This window comes from Siphateles boraxobius, unplaced genomic scaffold (assembly GCF_051911475.1).
Source record: "Siphateles boraxobius isolate OS27281-9 unplaced genomic scaffold, OSU_SipBor_1 16, whole genome shotgun sequence".
Classification (NCBI taxonomy): domain Eukaryota; kingdom Metazoa; phylum Chordata; class Actinopteri; order Cypriniformes; family Leuciscidae; genus Siphateles; species Siphateles boraxobius.
Window position 1 is genome coordinate 15,489,723 of NW_027508766.1, and position 19,688 is coordinate 15,509,410.

At 41.7% G+C, this 19,688-nt stretch overlaps 1 protein-coding gene across 3 annotated transcripts in view; it reads right to left on the bottom strand.

Moving 5' to 3' along the window:
* The window catches only part of mamdc2a (MAM domain containing 2a), a 45,335-nt gene extending 26,286 nt beyond the window's left edge, over positions 1-19,049 (bottom strand). For 2 of the 3 annotated variants that reach the window (XM_077231707.1, XM_077231709.1), the window contains exons 1-2: positions 5,388-5,534; positions 5,036-5,152 (exon numbers count right to left, since the gene is read on the bottom strand). In XM_077231707.1, coding sequence (XP_077087822.1) covers positions 5,036-5,152; positions 5,388-5,508 — 238 coding nt within the window. In that variant the 5' untranslated portion in view covers positions 5,509-5,534. Of the gene's footprint in view, positions 1-5,035; positions 5,153-5,387; positions 5,541-16,114; positions 16,238-18,973 lie in introns of those variants that run through there. The other variant, XM_077231708.1, reaches the window with a different exon arrangement.
* Between the last annotated feature and the right edge of the window lie 639 nt (positions 19,050-19,688).

Genomic DNA, 19,688 nt, shown 5'->3' on the forward strand with positions numbered 1-19,688 from the left:
TTTCTTTTTCTACTGTAAAACAAGTCGCCATCTTAATTCAAGCATCCTGATGATGAAATCACGCACATATGCATACCCTAGTGTTCACATAAAAATAAATATAGCCTACTTGGGATTAACCTAGTGTTCACTTAAAAACCAAAGTATACTTTAGGCATATTATTTATTCATTCCATGGTGAGAAAATATTACCCATCAAAGTAACAAACCATGCAGTGATATTATTTCTAGTGGTAATAATAAGTAGTAGGGACATTATTCTACATGAAATGTTCTGGGGGGGAGGTGGCAGGGGCTCAACATGAGAGAGGCATTTAGTGAAGAAACAAATAAAGGATGAAGTGCAATTCTCGCTATACACTCAAAACTCACTGCAGCAGCTGTTATTCAATGGCTGGAAGTAGCCCACCTTCTTCTGATTCTTAAAAAGATGAACTCTGTGAATGTCTGCTGTACATCTTCAAATGCCTAAATGATTTCTACAGCTGCTAAAAATGGCTGGAGAAACAAAGTTAGCAGATCCCCAGATTCAGTTTTTTCTAATAATTTCCATCTCAACTCCTAGAAATGTTTTCTTACATGTATAGTTTTTGGCTGTCTGTACATTTAATACATGAATATGATTAATGCTCTAAATGGTATTATTTAATGGTATTGTTTTCTATGCTATAATCATAGCAAAGAGTGGGCACACTGATACACAGTAACACAGGCCTACATCTTTTCTATAAAATAACAGAAGATTGATATGGCAAATAGATCATCGTCTGAATTCATTCATTAAAATTTTGTAAAGTTCCTTCATTTTCCTAAAACTAAGATGTCTGTCTCGGCTGTGTTTCCAGTACAAAGTCAGTGTTGTCTAGGAAACCAAACAGAGACACATTTGTTGCCCAATTTTGTTTTATTGACCTGTGGGGAAAAACTCACTCCAAAAGCAGGAGACACCAGACAACTGCCCACGGTTTGTTCACTGGATTACACTTCTTTCATCATACTTCGGTCAACAGTCATTCTAAACACACAACACACAACCACAACAGCTGAGCCCATCCAGTTGTTCACCAGCCATCATAGTTTTTGGCAGAGGACAGAAACAAAATTTAAGCAATGATAACAAAGCTTATTTTTAGAACAGAGCACAAAAAGTTATGGAAAGGGCTCATTGTGCATAAAGTACAATGATATTAAGGTAAATCTTCAGAACACAATTTAAGATATTTTAGATTTAGTCCGAAAGCTTTCTGTCCCTCCATTGAAAATGTATGAACGGTATACTGTCCTTGTACGGTATACGGTTCTGTTGGGGATCCGCATTCACGAGTCCGCAGTGACGCTGATGACGTAAGGCGCTGCTGACGTGTATCTGGTGCGTCCGTGTATTCGGGTTCAAATAAATATGGCTGGGCAAAAAAATGCAAGTCTTCCTCTGTGTGGAAATCCTTAGACATGTTTGTGAAGATTGTTTTGTTTCCAGCGTGCGTCTCCCTCAGACTGTAAACGAAGCTCGGGCGCACCAGACACACGTCAGCAGCGTCTTACATCAGCAGCGTCACTGAACGCGGATCCCCAACAGAACCGGAAGACAATACAATGCTGAATAAAGTCGTAGTTTTTGTTATTTTTGGACCAAAATGTATTTCCGATGCTTCAAAACATTCTAACCAACCCACTGATGTCACATGGACTACTTTGATGATGTCTTTATTTCCTTTCTGGACAAGGACAGTATACCGTTCATACATTTTCAATGGAGGGACAGAAAGCTCTCGGACTTAATCTAAAATATCTTAAACTGTGTTCTGAAGATGAACGGAGGTCTTACGGGCTTGGAGTGACATGAGGGTGAGTCATTAATGACATCATTTTAATTTTTGGGTGAACTAACCCTTTAATAATCTATGGAAATCCTTAGTTCCAATGGACAGAGATCATATAATGCCCTGTCATGTAGAGCAGGCTCACTCAATGAAGTGCAGATTACAACCATCAACAGGGCTCTCAAGTGTCACGCATTGAGCGTGACAGTCACTCATTTCGGTCTTTTGTCTCGCACTACCCCCCCCCCCCCCCCCCCCATTAATTTTTATTATCACTCCTGCCAGTGAACAGTTTTTAATGTTTCATCAGGCAATTCAAGAATCTACTGCTCTAGTATCATTTCCTGTATTTGGGACACCTGCTATGATTTCGGGACACCCTAGATTCAGGCCCACCTCGACTTAATCCAGGCCCACCCATATATCACGTTCTGCATCCGCCACTGCGTGCTGCATAATGTTGATGAATGTTTATGTGAATAAAAGGTTAAATCAATCTGTTCAACATATAAAGCAAATGTGATTCTTCAGAAAATTCTGGACTTCATATGGATTAGTTTTACGATCTCTTTATTAACTTTATGAAGTGTCAAAGTAGTAGGGCTACTTGCATATCAATGAAGGGACAGAAAGCTTTCCGATTTCACCAAAAAGATCTTCGTTTGTGTTCTAAAAATGAACGAAAGTCTTACTATGCGTTCACAACGGACGCGAATAGCGCGTAAAATTCGCGTCTACCGCGTCTAGTTTGACGCTTGACCACTTTGTGTTAATTCGCGCGACAAGAGTGAAACTGACGCACGTAAAAAACAAAAGTTTGAAGCGAAATTTACAGGCGAAAGTTTCAAAAGTTTCGAACCCCGTTGGCGGCCATCTTTTTACAAGATGTCTGTTGTTGATGGGTCATTTATCGAGAGAGTCATCGCTCTGTATTTGCTCTGGAGAGCAGAACAGCGGCGTAGGGGTAATCATTGCCGTATTTGGGTCCACCGAGGCGAACCCAGTTCGGCGAGTTTCACCATTTGCTCCAGGAGCTGCGTGGATGACGGCCGCTTTCAGCGGTACTTCCGCCGGTCCCGCGGTCAGTTTGATTACCTGCTGTCCCGCATCGGAGCGAGGATCACCCTCGCCCTCGCCTTCACTCACCTAATCTGTAATTTACTTTTGTTTTGATGATAAATTGAGCCAGCCTAGGCTACAACAAATGTGATTAAACTGTCCTGTGTTTTTTTTTTCCCTCACACAACACAGACACGATTAACTATGTTCTTGCACTAAAAGTATGTTGGTTCTATTTACATTAGAATAATAATAATGTTTCATATAATCTAGATTAGATATGGAATAAATACCATACAAAATTAATGTCTCATATATTAAAATCAAGTTTTTATGTGGTAAAATATTTACTTCACCACGTGACAGCAGCAAGCTGGCTCCTGATTGGTTAAAGCGGCGCGAATTTGACGCAGAAGTTCCGATTTTTCAACTCGGGCGGCAGACGCGAATTCGCGTCAAACGCGTGAATGCACAAAAAGCACTAAATAAATAATTCGCGCAGAACGCGCCAGATGCTCAATTCGCGCCATTCGCGTGAACTTGACGTGCAAATGAGGCGAATTCGCGTATACCGCGCCGCGCTCTACGCCTCATTCGCGCCGCAGGAAGTTTTTATGCACGTAAAGCTTTGTTTATACTCGACGCGTCCGCAAGAGTGCGAAGGTGCGCGCGTCAAAAATGACTTCATTGCGGTGTGGGCGGTCGTGCGCGTTGGGTGCGCAAGACACCATTTCGCCTGGCGGTGTGCACGGCACTTTTCATCGTGGGTGCTTCTCATTTCTTATTTGTGCATCCTCGTTTCCTTTCCTCGCTTCCTTTCCTAGCGCCTCAGCTCCTCCCCCAGTAGGATGTGAGGGAAGGACGCAAGGAAAGAAAGTGAGGATGGAGGAATCGAATGAAAGCTTTTTTATACATTGGAATACTTGATCACTCGAGCGTCACTTAATAGCGTCATAAGCAGCACTCAAAGGATCTGCCCTTATGTTGTTGAAGTTTGTTTATTTAAGAAATTCATAATGAATAATAATAAAGCAAGATACCCTGTTGAAATATGTGAGATGTGTGGTTTATAAAAACATAAAAGGGTAAAGTACAAATTCAAATTATTGTCACCGATGTGAAGGGGGAGGAGATTGTATACGTGCGTCACGTTTAGTCAATAAAACACTTCGCATAGGATACACCTGTGTATCCTCGCTCATGACTCCTCTAAAAGCCTCCTCACTCCTCGATCCTCGCCTCCTCACGGTGCAATTAGAGAATTGAGATGTCCTTCAAGATGGTTGTGCTTGATTGGTTTCCGGGTCATAGGATGGAGGACAGAGGAGCGAGGAGACGAGGAGGGATATTGAGAAGCACCCCGTGTGTGCGGCGCCGCATCCGAAGATGAACGACTTCCAGCCGAATCTGGCCGAAATGGTACGTCTGTACCAGAATGTTTATGATCCTTCTACACAGAGACATTTGCATTGATGGGCGACCATAAAAGCCTCTCATTTTGTGAATAGGAAGACATTTGCATTAAGCACCAGAGTGCACTTGTATAAAGTAACTGTTGCATTTACAAAATAAGCCTACAATAGCAGAAGCCCTGCTGATGAAATTAAGGTTTAAACACTCTTCAATAAGCCTTCACTTGTACAATAAACCTAGGCTACTGCATTTATTACTCTTTTTATATGAATCAGAAATTAATAAACTAAACGGCAAACTACTTCTTCACTGCTGATTCCTGGTGGTTTAGAGGAGAATTACTCCGAGTCGCCCACTGTCGTTTCACAGAATAGAAAAACGGCGAGCGCGTCAAGTATAAACGCCTCGTCCGTTTGGAGAGGTGCGCACGCAGTCAGCGGAGACTCGCGCTCGTGCGGACGCGTCGAGTATAAACAAGGCTTAACGCGTCTTGCATTGACTTAACATTGAAATCACTCGCGCTAGACGCTCTATTCGCGTCCGGTGTGAACGCACCATTACGGGTTTAAAACGACATGAGTGTGAGTAATTGATGACAGAATGTTTGGATGAATGAATATATCACTTTAAGTTTGAGATTTCTACAAGTTGCTGTCTCTGATGACCAGACACTTTTAGGGCAGAAAAAGAATAATTGGCAAACCAGTAGCCTACATATAAAAGTGCTTGGACCCATCTCATACCTTCTTCGTTGATGGTCCATGCAGCAGTAGCGGGATCAGACGTGTAGCCGCAGCTGTCCTCGTCAAAACTGCACGAGCCGCGCAAAAGCTGCGTCTGAGCCCGAGTTAGAAGAGCGACTGAGGATGACATAACAACAGATAAACACTAACGTCTTAACGAGCTAAATCGCTCTGTTATAATATGGTATAGGCTAATATCCCAGATATATATAATAGCTATATCTGGGATAGATGTAGCCTACAAAAAGGCAATTCAGCAACGAGCAAGTCTACGTTGAAGCAACAAATAAAACTTGCAGAAGCATGCAAACAAACAATTACAGTTTTTCCATTAGGAAAAGTGATGACCTACCCAGAAAGGTTGAGAAGTGAAGCAAACTCATGGCGAAAGTTGCAGGGATGCTGGAGTGGAAGAGTGAAGGTCCACTAACACCGATTCCGTAGGCTACAGCAGCACACAGCGAACACTGCATTCACTCTCCATGCTTTGACTCTTGACTCAGTGCTGAACAGACAGGGGGAGGAGGGAGTGGTTGTTGAGGTTTCTATTTCAGAACAGGCAATGGATCTCCCTTAAATAGAGAGTTTGCCACTGTCTATACGTCTGCAAAAATGACATAGGCCTAATTCTAATCATACAGGTAACGACACAATATTAAGAATCAAGGGTATGTAAACTTTTGAATAGGGCTTTTTTTATGAAATTCAGCAAAAAAAAATTCTAAACATCTTTTATGTAAAATATCTTATTCAGGATAGTACTAAATAAAAAATAACTTGCATTTTGTATGATCCCTCTTAGATTGTTAAAATAATTAAAATTTTGCAGATTCTCCAAGGGGTGTTTAAACTTTTGAGCACGACTATATGAACAATTTCAGGACAATTTCTAATCTCATTTCTGGAGTAGTAGGGATGTCATTTTTCTCCTAATTTTCCTTGAAGTAAATTAGCATGAGATAGGGTAATGGAACGAAAATAGACATTCGTCTTTAATGTACCAAACCACTGGCAAGATACCAGTACCGGAGTACGTGCGTGGTTCATGTAGTGGTCTGGTGAAGTTAAAAGCAACAAAGTCATTTTGTAAAAAAAAAAAAAAAAAAGAAAAGTGTAGGCCTACACTATACATGGTGGGAATGGGATTTTATGTTAGGAACATTGTCTTCTCTCTAATCTTCCTAATAAAATTGGAATTGTTAACAACAGAAACCCAGCTGCAGGCTTTCAACAATGTTGTTCATGAGGCTGTTGCTTTTTACAGTAATATCCCTGCAGGCGCAAGATCCACAGAGCAACAAATCCCCTGCATATGCACAAGGATTGTGTCAATTCCCATCTAGGGATCACACCTATGTGGAGCTTTGTCCTCCACGTAGAGGTTTCTACTGTTAATATAACATCCAACGTCTCCAAAACAAAGAGGAAAAAAAGAAGGAAAGAAAGAAATAATTAGTTTAAATATTGTGGAAAATATGTTCCTATAGGAGGTGCAGTTTTTTATGTTCACTGGCAGGACTGGGTCTGATGCAGGGCAATTCACTGCATGTTTACTGTGAACGCACTCCAGTTTTATATTTCCACAAATATTTATTGATTGTGTCATATGAGCATTTTCACTCAAATATATATATATTTCATCCTTTGGCTCACATTGTACATTGTTATTATTAACTAAAAATAAAGCTATTAGAATAGTTTCTGTAGAAATAAAGCGATAGATAGATAGATAGATAGATAGATAGATTATTGCAGTCAGTAAGTATTGACAGTTCTGTCAGATAAATGAGTATATTGTACACACAGCACACAGAGGCAATCGGGAAATCATTTTAAGGATAATGTAATTTCTTTCTCTTTCCTCTCTCACTATACATATCCATTGTCCTCAGAGAGTGAGTTTGGACTGTGTTCTGTAAATTTCCCCTCATTCAGGAAGCCCTCTTTCAGGCAGTCCTGTGTGAAGATCCTGGGTTTTTCACTAACCATGTGTTTAGCTTGGAGGACTGCACTTTTCCACACACAGCCTGAAGAACAGGAATGATGGGATTGCTGGAGGATGAATTCTCCACTAACCATAAAAACCAGCAGATCTAGTTCCAGCCAATAGCTCTTAACAGGATATGAAATGTGTCTAAAATTATTTGAATGTATCAAATAAAGAAGCAGAATGTATAAGCAAGTAAAGATTTGCCACACATTGTGTTAAAAAGTCTCATATTAATTCACAAATTGCATTACATTAAGAGCATCACTGTTAGATCAACATGAGATTCTGACACATTAATAGCATTATATTAGTAAGCCTGGTGATAAAACAGATGCTTGCCATCATGTTTATTGTGTTTCCATGGCAGATCTTCAGCAGTACAGAAAGTCATGTGGTCCGGATAGTCAGTCCAATGGTGCACTATAACTGGACACTGCAATTAACTTCCGTACCACACATACTGCAAACAAACATGTATCATGCCAGGTTTCTTTTTCAGTTTTCCTGATTTTAGATTTCAGGGGCTGGGATAGACAAAAATGAAAAAATATCTTCTCCATTAAGGATGAATTTAGTTTAAAGACATAATCACTCATATCGGCATGTTAGCTACATAAATGCCTGATGGTCAGCCTGTGGCTTCCCGTTTGATTGGCATGGAAAAGTTTCTCACTCACAGAGACGTTGGTAGACCCAATTGCTGGAGGCTTGATACCTATTCCAAATAGGACTTACCTAACAAGGCTTGATTACCGGGTTTCAAAACCACCATTACATCCTTAGACGCATATTCTTCCAGGTCAGTCAAACGACACCGAAAGGTGTGAGACAGATGTTGACAGATGCATGTTTGCCTGGTTTCAGTACATTGATTGTTGCACATTTATTCAGCTGGTTATTGTCCCCTGGTCAGTAACAGCTGGTCAATAAACCCAGGCAAGGTGATCAGTACTCTGACACAAAGTTACTCACCAAGTACATCAAATCTCAAATACTAATTTAAGTTTAATTGATCTTAACTCTATAGTGGGTAACTGATAATATGTAATCTGTATTGTAATCCAATTACAAAAATGACTTGTAATTATATTACATTATGTTTTAAAATGCTCATAATCTGATTACAGTTACTTTTTTATTGATATGTTACTCACACAATGGCAGTAGTTTTTCATAATTTATTGATTTTCCCTAAATAATCTTTTATATTTAAATTTTTTTCATTCTAAAAAAAAGCTTACCATTTTTATATGTTCAAAAATTTATATACACTTACATTTTTTTAAATTGTAATTTTTTTATGTTTGTTAAAAAAAATTTATGTTTAAATTTACATTTTTAATTAATTGTTTGCTTTATCAACTTACGAACCCCCTGCAGTCCCTTCATACACTCCACTTAGAGGCAGTATAGTCGTGACTCGTGTCAGGTTTGACATCTGCTCTGAAGGACAAAGAAGGAAAGGTTTGCGTTTGGCTGCTCCTTGCTGATTGGCGAATTTTGTATCGATGAAAATGTTCAAAATCACAATTTTCAATATCACAATTGACATCTGTGGTATATTGAAATACATATATAAACAGTAGGTGTCACTAAGGTACCAGTTGCCTAGTAGGACATGAATGCCACGAAGAAGGGCTGCTAGAATTTGGTAATAAAAAGTATATCGATCAACGGCGTGTTGTTTGAAGTTTATTACTGTGAAATATACAACATATTGGCGACGAGGATGGCCCTACTTGCTCTATCGCCCCCTCCTGCATTTTTGGAAACTCTGGGTGAGCCGACGATACCATTTAGTTCATGGATTCGTATGTTTGATAACTACAAGATTGGCACTGTCGGCAGAGGACATACGGGAGAAGAGATAGCTTGCTTTGCTTATTCATTGCTTGGGTACGGAGGGACAGATAATTTTTTATACACTCACTGTGGCTGATGATAGTTAGATAGTTATGAGACTGCGCTGACTGCTTTACGAGCATTTTTCGTTCAGAAAGTGAACCTGGTTGCTGAGAGGAATATTTCGGCAGCGTGCTCAGAGACTCGGTGAACCTACCATGCAATATGTGGCTGCTCTGCGTGAACTGCTTGTGAACTGTGACTTTGGCGTGCTAAAGGATGACATGATTAGAGATCGAATCGTAGAGAATACATGCACTCCACGTGTTCAGGAACGTCTGCTTTTGGAAACGGACCTCACTCTTCAAAATGCAATTACTATCGCCGGACAAATTGAGTCTGCAGTAGCGGAAGCTAAAGCTATGGAGCGCACTGAAGATTCCGTTAAAGTGGTGCATACTGGCTCACATGACTGCAAAACCGCGGTGGTGACAGAAATCAACTCCACGTAAGTCCACAATTTCCCATTCAATGCCATCAAATGAATCACAGAAAAAGATGATGGATGCAAAAACATGCTTCCGTTGCGTAGTTACTTCACGTCTTGCAAACTACCCGAAATGCCCAGCTAAACTGTCTAAATGCAGACAGTGTGGTAAAGTTGAAATCTTACGTGTAATGTTTCTTTGCGCACAGTGTGGGAAACCAGTCGATGTTGAATTACTGGTGGATACTGGCTCAGCTGTTTCCATCCTCCCAGAGCATCTGTCCCGCCAACACTTTGGAGATCTCGCCCTTGCTGTGCCTAATGTTCGCTTGGTGACGTATTTGAAAAAGACTATTCCAGTTTTAGGGTGCTTTGCCATTACAGTTAGAGTGTCACCATACGCATGCTTCTTTCTACATTGTACCAGACGGAACACCATTACTTAGCATGGATCTCTTTACTGCTTTGCATCTTGAGATAAGGAATGGATCCATTCCATCTTTCGCAGAGGATGGTCAAACTACTGTTAACTTCACTGAGCCATTGGGTGTGGCTGCTGGTTTTGTAGATAAAGTAAATGTGCGTTCAGATGTGCCGCCAGTACAACAGAAATTGCGCAGATTGCCATTTGCAGTGAGAGATGCAGTCTCGCAAGAGTTACAGAGACTAGAATCTGAAGGGATCATAGAAAAAGTGGCGTCATCACATTGGGTGTCGCCACTGGTGGTCATTCAAAAGAAATCTGGAGGAATTCGACTTTGTGTTGATTTAAGAGAGCCAAACAAAGCTGTCGTCATAGATAGTCACCCTTTGCCACATATTGAGGAGGTTTTTACAGAATTACATGGGGCTTCTATGTTCTCTACAATAGATCTCCAGAATGCATACCACCAAGTGACTTTGCATCAAGATAGTAGGGATCTGACAGCTTTCGTTACCCATGATGGACTCTTATCGTTTCACACGGGTCCCTTACCGTCTGGCCTCAGCACCAAGTGCTTTTCAAAGAATGATATCTCAAATTTTGGCTGGTCATGATGGTGTGCAATGTTATTTAGATGACATCATTGTCTAAAGTGAGAATCCGGAAGTACATGAGAAACGACTTCAAGCTGTACTTCGGCGTTTGCAAAGCAGTGGTTTGAAGCTTGATGAGGAAAAGTGGCACTTCAGGAAAACTGAGCTACCTTTTATTGGCCATGTGATTTCAGCTTCAGGCTTGCATCCAAATCCAGATAATGTTCTGGCTATACAACAAGCACCAGCTCCTCATGATGCACAGTCCTTGCGTTCTTTTTTAGGTCTTGCAGGCTGGTATTCCAAATTCATTCCCAATTTTGCGACATTGGTGGAACCTCTCCGTGCACTCCTCCGAAGGTCTACTGGCTTTTGCTGGACATAGGAGGCTCAGGAACATTTCAGCCGTGTGAAAAATCTTATCACTGCTAGCCCAGCCCTTGCATTATTTAATCCTTCTTTACCGACTACAGTCACAACGGATGCTTCAGATTATGGCATTGGTGCTGTGCTTACACAGTGTCATGACAGTACTGAAAGAACAGTTGCTTTTGCATCTAGAACATTGATTGCCTGTGAAAGGAAGTATTCTACAACAGAAACACAGGCTTTGGGCGACAGAACAATGGCGCACCTACCTATGGGGCCCCTTATCTACACTGCTTTCCACAAAAGGCCTTGGACATGCAGGTATGAGAGTTGCCCGATGGTCTGCACATCTCCTGTGTTTCTAATTACAGCATGCAAACCTGGCCGAGACAATGTCATAGCTGACTGTTTGTCTAGACTTCCGCTTCCATCAACTGAATACACCCAATACCAAGAGCCTGAAATGGTGGCTCTACTGTCTCCTGAATTTGCAGCTGTCACTGTACATGAGCTGAGGTCTACTTGTAATGCCTGTCCTATCATTGAACAGGTAAAGACCTGCATTGAAAAGGGGTGGACTCATAGTGCAAAAAGCTTGAATTCTGCTATAGCTCCATATCGTCGTATCCGGAATGAGCTGGCTGTACGAGATGGATATGTAATTTGTGGTACACACCACTTGTGATCATTCTGGAAGCTTTGCAATCAAAGTTCATCCAGCTGGCGCATGCCACTCATCAAGGGATGGTGTGCACAAAGCAGAGACTGAGGGACTTGTACTGGTGGCCTGGCATGGACTGTCAAGTGGAAAATGCTATCAAATTCTGTTCCACCTGTCTCCAGCATGACAAGACTGCTTTTACCCATGCAGCTCCACTCTGTCCTGTGCCTACTCCAACAACTACTTGGAAGAAACTGGCTATTGATGTAGTTGGGCCTTTGAATAATGCTCCCTAAGATTGTCGTTTTGCAATGACACTCATTGATTAATACAGTAAATGGCCAGAGATTTGCACAGAGATAAATTTGCACCTGATGTTACTTCTGTGACTGTTGTGAAGTTTCTGTCTGCTTTGGAACAGCCATGAAGGAAATCCACTTGAACTTGTGACTGATAATGGTTCACAATTTGTTTCGGCTGAGTTTTAGGCATTCCTTGCAGACAGAGATATTAAACACTACGATAGCTCTGTCTATTATCCACAAGCGAATAGTGAGACTGAACGATTCAATTGAGTGTTCAAAGACTGTTCGCAGACTGCTAGCATTTAAGGAAAAGAGTGGAAAGCTTTTGTGACAGAGTTTCTACATACATACAGAGAAACTCCTCATGCTGTGACGAAACTGTCACCTGCTGAACTTTTGCATGGCCGTCAAATTAAGACAAAAGAACTTGACACAAATCATCCGACAGTCACAAAACAAAATGAAAGAGTACACAGATCGGCAAGTCAGTGCACAATCTTTAAAGATTCAGGCTGGTTTGTTTGTGCGCATTAGGAGGCCTGGAATCGTCAAGAAATTATGTTTTATTAACAAAAGTTTGGGCATTCCTCCAACACCCAGTCTCCTCACACTCGCCTGGTTACGTACTAACCAGCAATACGAGGGTAGTACTCTGGGTTCGGGCCCAATATCCGAGCTCTGAGCCTCTCCCCGGACAGCACGCCAAATATGCTTACCATTTATTCCATCTATCTTATTTGTAAGTGTAAACTAGTGAAATGACATTCCAAGTTTTCTCAGCCTTTTAAGATTGTAGCTCAGAAAGGCTCTGCAACATATTACCTCTCCGATGGAAAAGCTTGGAATGCTATTCACCTGGCTCCGTCTTCATCCTGTGTTACCACTTCTGGTACACCTTCTCTAGCAGAAGACTCCTTTAGGCCTTTTCAAGCATCCCAGACATCTCAAATGTCAATCTCTCCTCTTGGAACTTCACGTCCTCGTAGAGTATGTCCTGCCCAGTGTGGTTTAAGGACTATAGTAGATAAAGGTACTCAGTAATTTAAAAAAAAGGGGGAACGATACAAGGTATTGAATATTGATCATAGTCTAGAAAAGGTATTTGAGACATTTATGTTGTTACATTTTGTCTTTATGTGGCATAAAAAAAATAAGAGTGATAGAGAAAAATACTTGTTCACCCTTTTCCACAGACTGGAAGCAGGTTAAACATTTGAGTTTTTTAATTGCATACTTTTTGAAATATTCAGTGATATCGTCAGGGTTTTGGGTAGGTGGAAGTAGCGAGGACTCAAGTGCAGAAAAATGGGCTTTTATTAATAATAAAAATAAAACACAATACAAACAAAACTACCCCGTGGGGGAAAACAAAAGACTTGGACTTGGAAACAGGATCTAGTCAGGACACAAGGGGTACATTCAACAACAGACTTGGACTTGGGAACAGGATCTAAGCAGGACACAAGGGGTACATTTGACAATGAATCAGCACAGGACTGCAAACACAAGGAGAATAAATAGGGAGAGCAATCAAAGGAGGTAACGAGGGAGGACAGGTGGGGCAAATGAATAAATAATCAGGTAACAAGATGGGAGGGACTAGACAATCGACAGGAGAGCACATGGCACAAGGAAACATACATGAAAAGCCATGTGCTCACACCAAACATGACTAAAACACAAGCACACGGCCAGTAAAACAAATCACCAGCCATGTGCTCACACAAGACAAGACATGAACACACAGCTAATGAAACACTCATAAGCCACGTTTTCACACGAAACATGACAACATGAAAGCACACAGCTAGTGTTAAACACAAGCTGTGTGCTACACAGGACTAGACAATCGAAAGGAGAGCACATGGCACAAGGAAACATACATGAATTGGTTTTCTTGTGTTCTGTGCTTTGTTATATTCTTTTAGTTTAATTCAAATCTTGTTCTTTAACAAAAAGGGAATATGTTGTTGTGGTATATTGAAATGCATGTTCAATATAACATGTACTGGATGAACAGTAGGTGTCACTAAGGTACCAGTTGCCCAGTAGGACATGAATGCCACGAAGAAGGGTTGCTAGAATGTTGTAATAAACAGTATATAGATCAACGGCGAGTTCTCTGAAGTTTATTACAGTGAAATATACAACAACATCATAAAACAAATACACAAGGAAATAATTTTAATCATATAAAACAATATCTTATAAATCATATAAAACAAAAAAGATTACATCACACTGAAGTTCATCAGCATTTTACAGTTTCAATTTTACAGAAACTTGTCTCGGTTACGTATGTAATCCTCGTTCCCTGAAGGAGGGAACGGAGATGTAGTCTTTGGTCGACTGATTGCGATCACGTTTAGAGAGCGTGTCATCCTCGAGTATTGATCAAACGAGCCAATGCACATTGGCGTGCAAGATTTGCATCTCACACTCCACCACGCGGCGTGGGTATAAATACGGAAGTGGATGCACGCATCATTTGCTTTTCGCTGAGGAGCCGGACGGAGCCCAGAGTCAGTGGTGGTCCAGCAATAGTGGCGACGGGACTACGTCTCCGTTCCCTCCTTCAGGGAACGAGGGTTACATACGTAACCGAGACTTTCCCTTTCAGTCGCTCATGTTCGACGTAGTCAACATGTCGACTGATTGGGATCCCCATTAAAATGTCACTAGTGCTGCCACCTTCCAGTGCCTAGTCAAAAGCCTCCTGATCTCCCCGCATTATTGAGGTGGATATAGGACAGGACTTAGGCCAGGGAAGTCACTGCTGTTCCGCAAGACCCACTCAGTCAGACTTGGATAACACTGGGAAAGCATGCCCTCTCAAAGAAAAGAAAACGCTGTGGAAGCCACATCCTGCTCATTGGGAGGTATACATGTGGAGAATACAATATGGACTGGCCATTTTACCGGATAGTACAACACTGAGGTGTCACTGAGATGTCACCGAGGTGGCTCCAGCCTATAACAGGGGGAGATTCAACGGTCAGTGACGGCAGAGCGGGCTCTGCCAAGGAAAGACACGGCTCGCCGCAGGGAGCCGTACCGTGGAATAATACACATATGAGATCACTGTAGGGATCACAACATATGGGACCCAGCCTAACACAGGTTCCACCAGTGCATACGAGTGTTAGGCCTGGCATCGGATGCTCCGCCACGTCCGTTGCCGAAGTGTGTGAAGGAACTCAACAGGGTACTCTACTGGAGCAAGAATGGCGCACATATCCAGTCCATAGGAGGGGAATGGTGCAGCAAACCGACACTTTGAACCGGGCTTACAGTGAAACTGTCTTCATGTGAAGGGAGCCCACGGGAATCAACCAGCTCGACACATAGGTTTGCTGCACAAATGTTTTCTCATTAGGTCTTGAGATGTTGTTGAGTCTCTTAACAGCCAATGTTTAGCAATTCTAGATGAAGTAGCTCCTATGAAATCTAACATTGTGTCTGTTAAAAAGCCCTGCCCGTGGATTAATTCATCTATTCAGAGCTGTAGAAGTAAACGTCGGAAACTAGAGCGCTTATGGAAAACTACTAAACTGGAAGTTCACAGGCTCTATCTTAGGGAATTAACTGTTTCTCTAAATGAACTCCTGAAGAGTGCTAGAACTAATTACTTCTCTCAGCTAATGTCCTCTAATAAGGAAAACCCCAAATTCTTGTTTGATACTATTAACTCTATTGTTTCGCCATCTGTTTCTCCAATTGCGGTGCTTTCTCTGTCAAACAGTAATGTATTCCTTAACTTCTTTGTTGAGAAAAATAAGGATATCAGAGCTACCGTTTTACCTCCTTCTGCATACACGGCTGGCACTTTGGGTCTTTCTTATCCGTGTTTCTTCTTTAAACGTGTGACATTATTCAATATTACTACTCTACTAGATAAGTTGAAGTCCTCTTATGGCCACAGTGATGTCTCCCGACTATGCTGTTTAAGTAGGTTTTTGATAGTATTGGCCCCTGTGTTGTAGAGATGATCAATACTTCTCTTTTAACTGGTGTGGTTCCTGACTTTTTTAAACATGCTATTGTTGAACCTGTTCTTAAAAAGCCCAGTTTAGACCCATTGCAACCCTTGAATTATAGGCCTATATCTAAACTTCCTTTCATGACAAAGATTCTAGAGAAAGTGGTAGCAGAGCAGCTTACTACTTTCTTAGAGATTTACTTTCTAGAGAAATACCAGTCAGGTTATCGTAAAAGACATTCTACGGAAACTGCACTGGTGAAAGTTACAAGTGATATTTTGATGTCAGCTGATTCTGGGAAGCATACAGTGTTGGTTTTTTTGGACCTTACATCTGCCTTTGACACTATTGATCACAAAATTATGCTTAATAAACTTCAGGATCTATTAGGGATATCTGGATCAGCTCTGAAATGGTTCTCATCTTACCTTACTGGTAGAAGCTTTAGTGTTTTTATAAATCAGAACATGTCAGATACTGCAGGTTTATCGAGTGGTGTTCCTCAGGGTTCTGTCCTGGGACCGATTCTTTTCCTTCTGTATATACTCCCTCTAGGACAGATAATAAGCCAGTTTCAGGATGTCTCTTATCACTTGTATGCAGATGACATTCAGTTATACTGTTCTTTTAAGCCTACTGAGTTATATAAACTGTCATCTTTAATTAACTGTCTGAGTAGGATCAAGCAGTGGCTAAATGACAACTTTTTAATGCTGAACTCAGCCAAGACTGAAACTTTAATTATTGCCCCTGAGCAGAGCATCCCTCAGATAAAACAACATATTGGTGCCTTAGGTTCGTCTGTTCAGCCGAGTCTCAGGAGCTTAGGTGTTGTTTTTGATGCGGCCATGTCTCTGGAGAAACACTCGAAACAACTTATTAAAAACTGTTTCTTTCAATTACGGAACATTTCTAAGATAAGAGTCTTGGTCTCAAAAGCCGAGTTGGAGATGATCATTCACGCTTTTATTTCGTCTCGTTTAGACTATTGTAACAGTCTTTTTATTTGCCTTAATAAGAAAGATCTTTGCCGTCTCCAGACTGTCCAAAATTCTGCTGCTGGTCTTTTAACCCATACGAGTAAAAGGGCACATATTACTCCAGTTTTAGCTTCACTTCATTGGTTACCAGTGAAATTTAGAATGCACTTCAAAATTTTGGTTGTAACTTTTAGAGCCCTACAAGGACAGGCACCTCCATACATCTCTGACCTGATACAGCTGCGTACGTCCTCACGTAGTCTGAGATCAACAGGCCAGAGACTATTAGTTGCCCCCCTTACACATTTTAAAACTAGGGGGGACCGTTCATTTCAAGGTGTGGCACCCAGGTTGTGGAACGCTTTGCCTCCTTCCATACGCTGCTTGGATTGTGTGGAAAATTGTAAAACCCAGTTGAAAAGACTTTTTTAAAAAGAAGCTTTTAACTAGACTGTATGGTGTTTAGGCTGGTCTAATGTGTACGTGTGTTTAATTTCGATTTGTGCTGTAAATGTCTTTATAAGAGTTGTGAATTATTTCTTTTGTTGTGAAGCACTTTGTGATTTTTATCTGAGAAATGTGCTATACAAATAAATTTTACTTACTTACTTATAGGGTATTTTTCTAGCGAACGGAGGTGTTTGGTGTCGCCCAGCCCGTAGCTCTAAAAACATCTGTCAGCGAGGCACTCTGTCAACACCCAGGAAGGAGCTACACTCTCTCTTTGGAGAGTCTCACTACCCAGGTGGGCAAGGTGCACCTTGGGTAAACACACCAAGATCAATCAATGGCAATCACTGTCCAGTTGGCCAACCTCTGCTTGGAAACAGCTTTCCCTTCTGCTGGTCTTCTTAACAGACAAGAGCTGGTCTGAGGTCCTGAGGCTTTGCGTTCTGTCCAGCTATAACCGCAATGAGCGGAAGAGACAGAGAAAAGCCAGGGCTGCGTCTGCGTCCCGACCAGACATGGAGTTTCAGAACCAGTTTCAGGACCAGACATGGAGTTTTCAGAGGTCTTGACACGGGTGCCAATGGTGCCCCGTTCCTGAGAATGTCTCAGAGGAATGGGTCAGGAAGGGCTGTCAAGAGGAGCATAAGTTCAGGGAACTAGGTCAGGTTGGGCCAAGAAAGGGCAACTAGACCTGCTCCTTCCCCTCCCTGACTTGGCACAGGGCTGTGCAATGAAGTACGGGCTGTAGAAGGCGGTCTTCATATCAGCTGGAGGAACCGGCTCTATCGTATCCTTCGCTAGTAGGACTGCGATCTCCGCGCACATGACAGGGGCACGTTAGCTCAACACCAAAGTGTAAAAAACGCCGCTGAGCTTGGGCAGACGCCAGGCAAAATTAATAGAGTAGCCGAGTCTGATGGTATGGAGGAGCCAGCTGGACCGGTTGGGAAGCACTCTCCAGGCTTCCATGAACCGGCCCAGGGGGACCAGAGGCACCACAGACGTACCCGGGGTGGGACAGCGAAGTGGAGGACAGGGACTCGGCTCAGAAGGGAAGAGGAGCGGCCCGAAGCGGGGTCTGAGTGTGTAGTGCGACACTTACCTGTCTCCACGGGTGGCCACTCTCTTCAAACACGGCCAGGCAAGAGCGGAGCTTTCTGAGAGGGAGAGCCTCACAGTGTACACAGACAGCTCCCTCAAGATCTGACTGTGCATGCTCCACAGCCAAGCAGCACAAACAAAGATCGTATGTGTCCCCGTCCGTGATGTAACAACGGGCAGGGATGCACATACACAATCTAAACTGCTGGTTCGCCATTTATATATCGTCACTGCCCGATGAAACTCACGTATGTCCAAAACGGTTACTTTTCAGGAAGTGAAAAAAACACCGTAATTTCAAAAGCAGTTGAACGTAGCGTTGCATACTTGGTACGGCATCTTTAAATGTAACCATATTCTTACCAGTGTAATGATATAATCCACATTTGACCAAAATCGAGTTTAAATGGGCATACGGGCATATTTTACAGTAACGGTGGTCGATACGCGTTCTTCCGATCATTAATTAGAATGACCAAATCGCGTTTCATATTGACAGATGACGCTCAGTTTATTAAATAGCCTACGTCTCAGTTTATTAAATACGCTCAGTTTATTAAATAGCCTACGTCTCAGTTTATTAAATACGCTCAGTTTATTAAATGTCTCTTGCAAACTATGAAGGGACAATGAATCAATACACTGACATGGCAATGGTAGAGACTGATACTTTGTTTGCACAGTCCTACCGTAATTTTGTGAATATATAATAAACTTGAGAACAGTTGTCAAAAACAATGTTTGCTGATACTTCACCTCACAGTGTTATTTGGCTATCCAATGCTGAGCTTCCAGAGACGCAAGTTGAAACTACACGAGACCGGAGATACGCGGCATGATTGACAGCTTTTACAGCAAATGGATATACGTGAAAATCAGATGACATGATTTCACAACTTTTCATTGGTCATTTAGATAATGTGACGCATCCTGTATACGGAAATGAACCCGGACATTCTATCCGTCTAAAAATCACAAAATCGGCAAAATGGACATACGCGGTTTTCATCGGACAGCGACGATATATTTATTTAAAAAAATGATATATATATATATATATATATATATATATATATATATATATATAATTTTATTTTTTTTATAATTACAGACAACACCAAATAAGACTGACAGTCACACATAGCGCTTGGTGAAGACAAAAAGCTGACGCTATTGTGTTGCCATCTTCCCTTTATAGCTTCCACCTTACGCCGGCACACGTCACGAGGTAATGCAACACCGATCAAGATTGAAGTTGCAAATGTGCTTCAGACGCATGCAGTCAAGCTGAAGGCGTTCCCCAAAGCGTCAGCTGGGATGCAAGCAAGTTCCTCGAAAGGGAAACAGTTATTTTAGATGTTACCACATGAAGTACATTTTCTTGTAAGTTGAACTTACAAAACATTTTTTCAATGTATGAAATGAGAGAGTCCACAGTTTCAGTTTCAGATGAGTAGCCTGCTATAGAGTT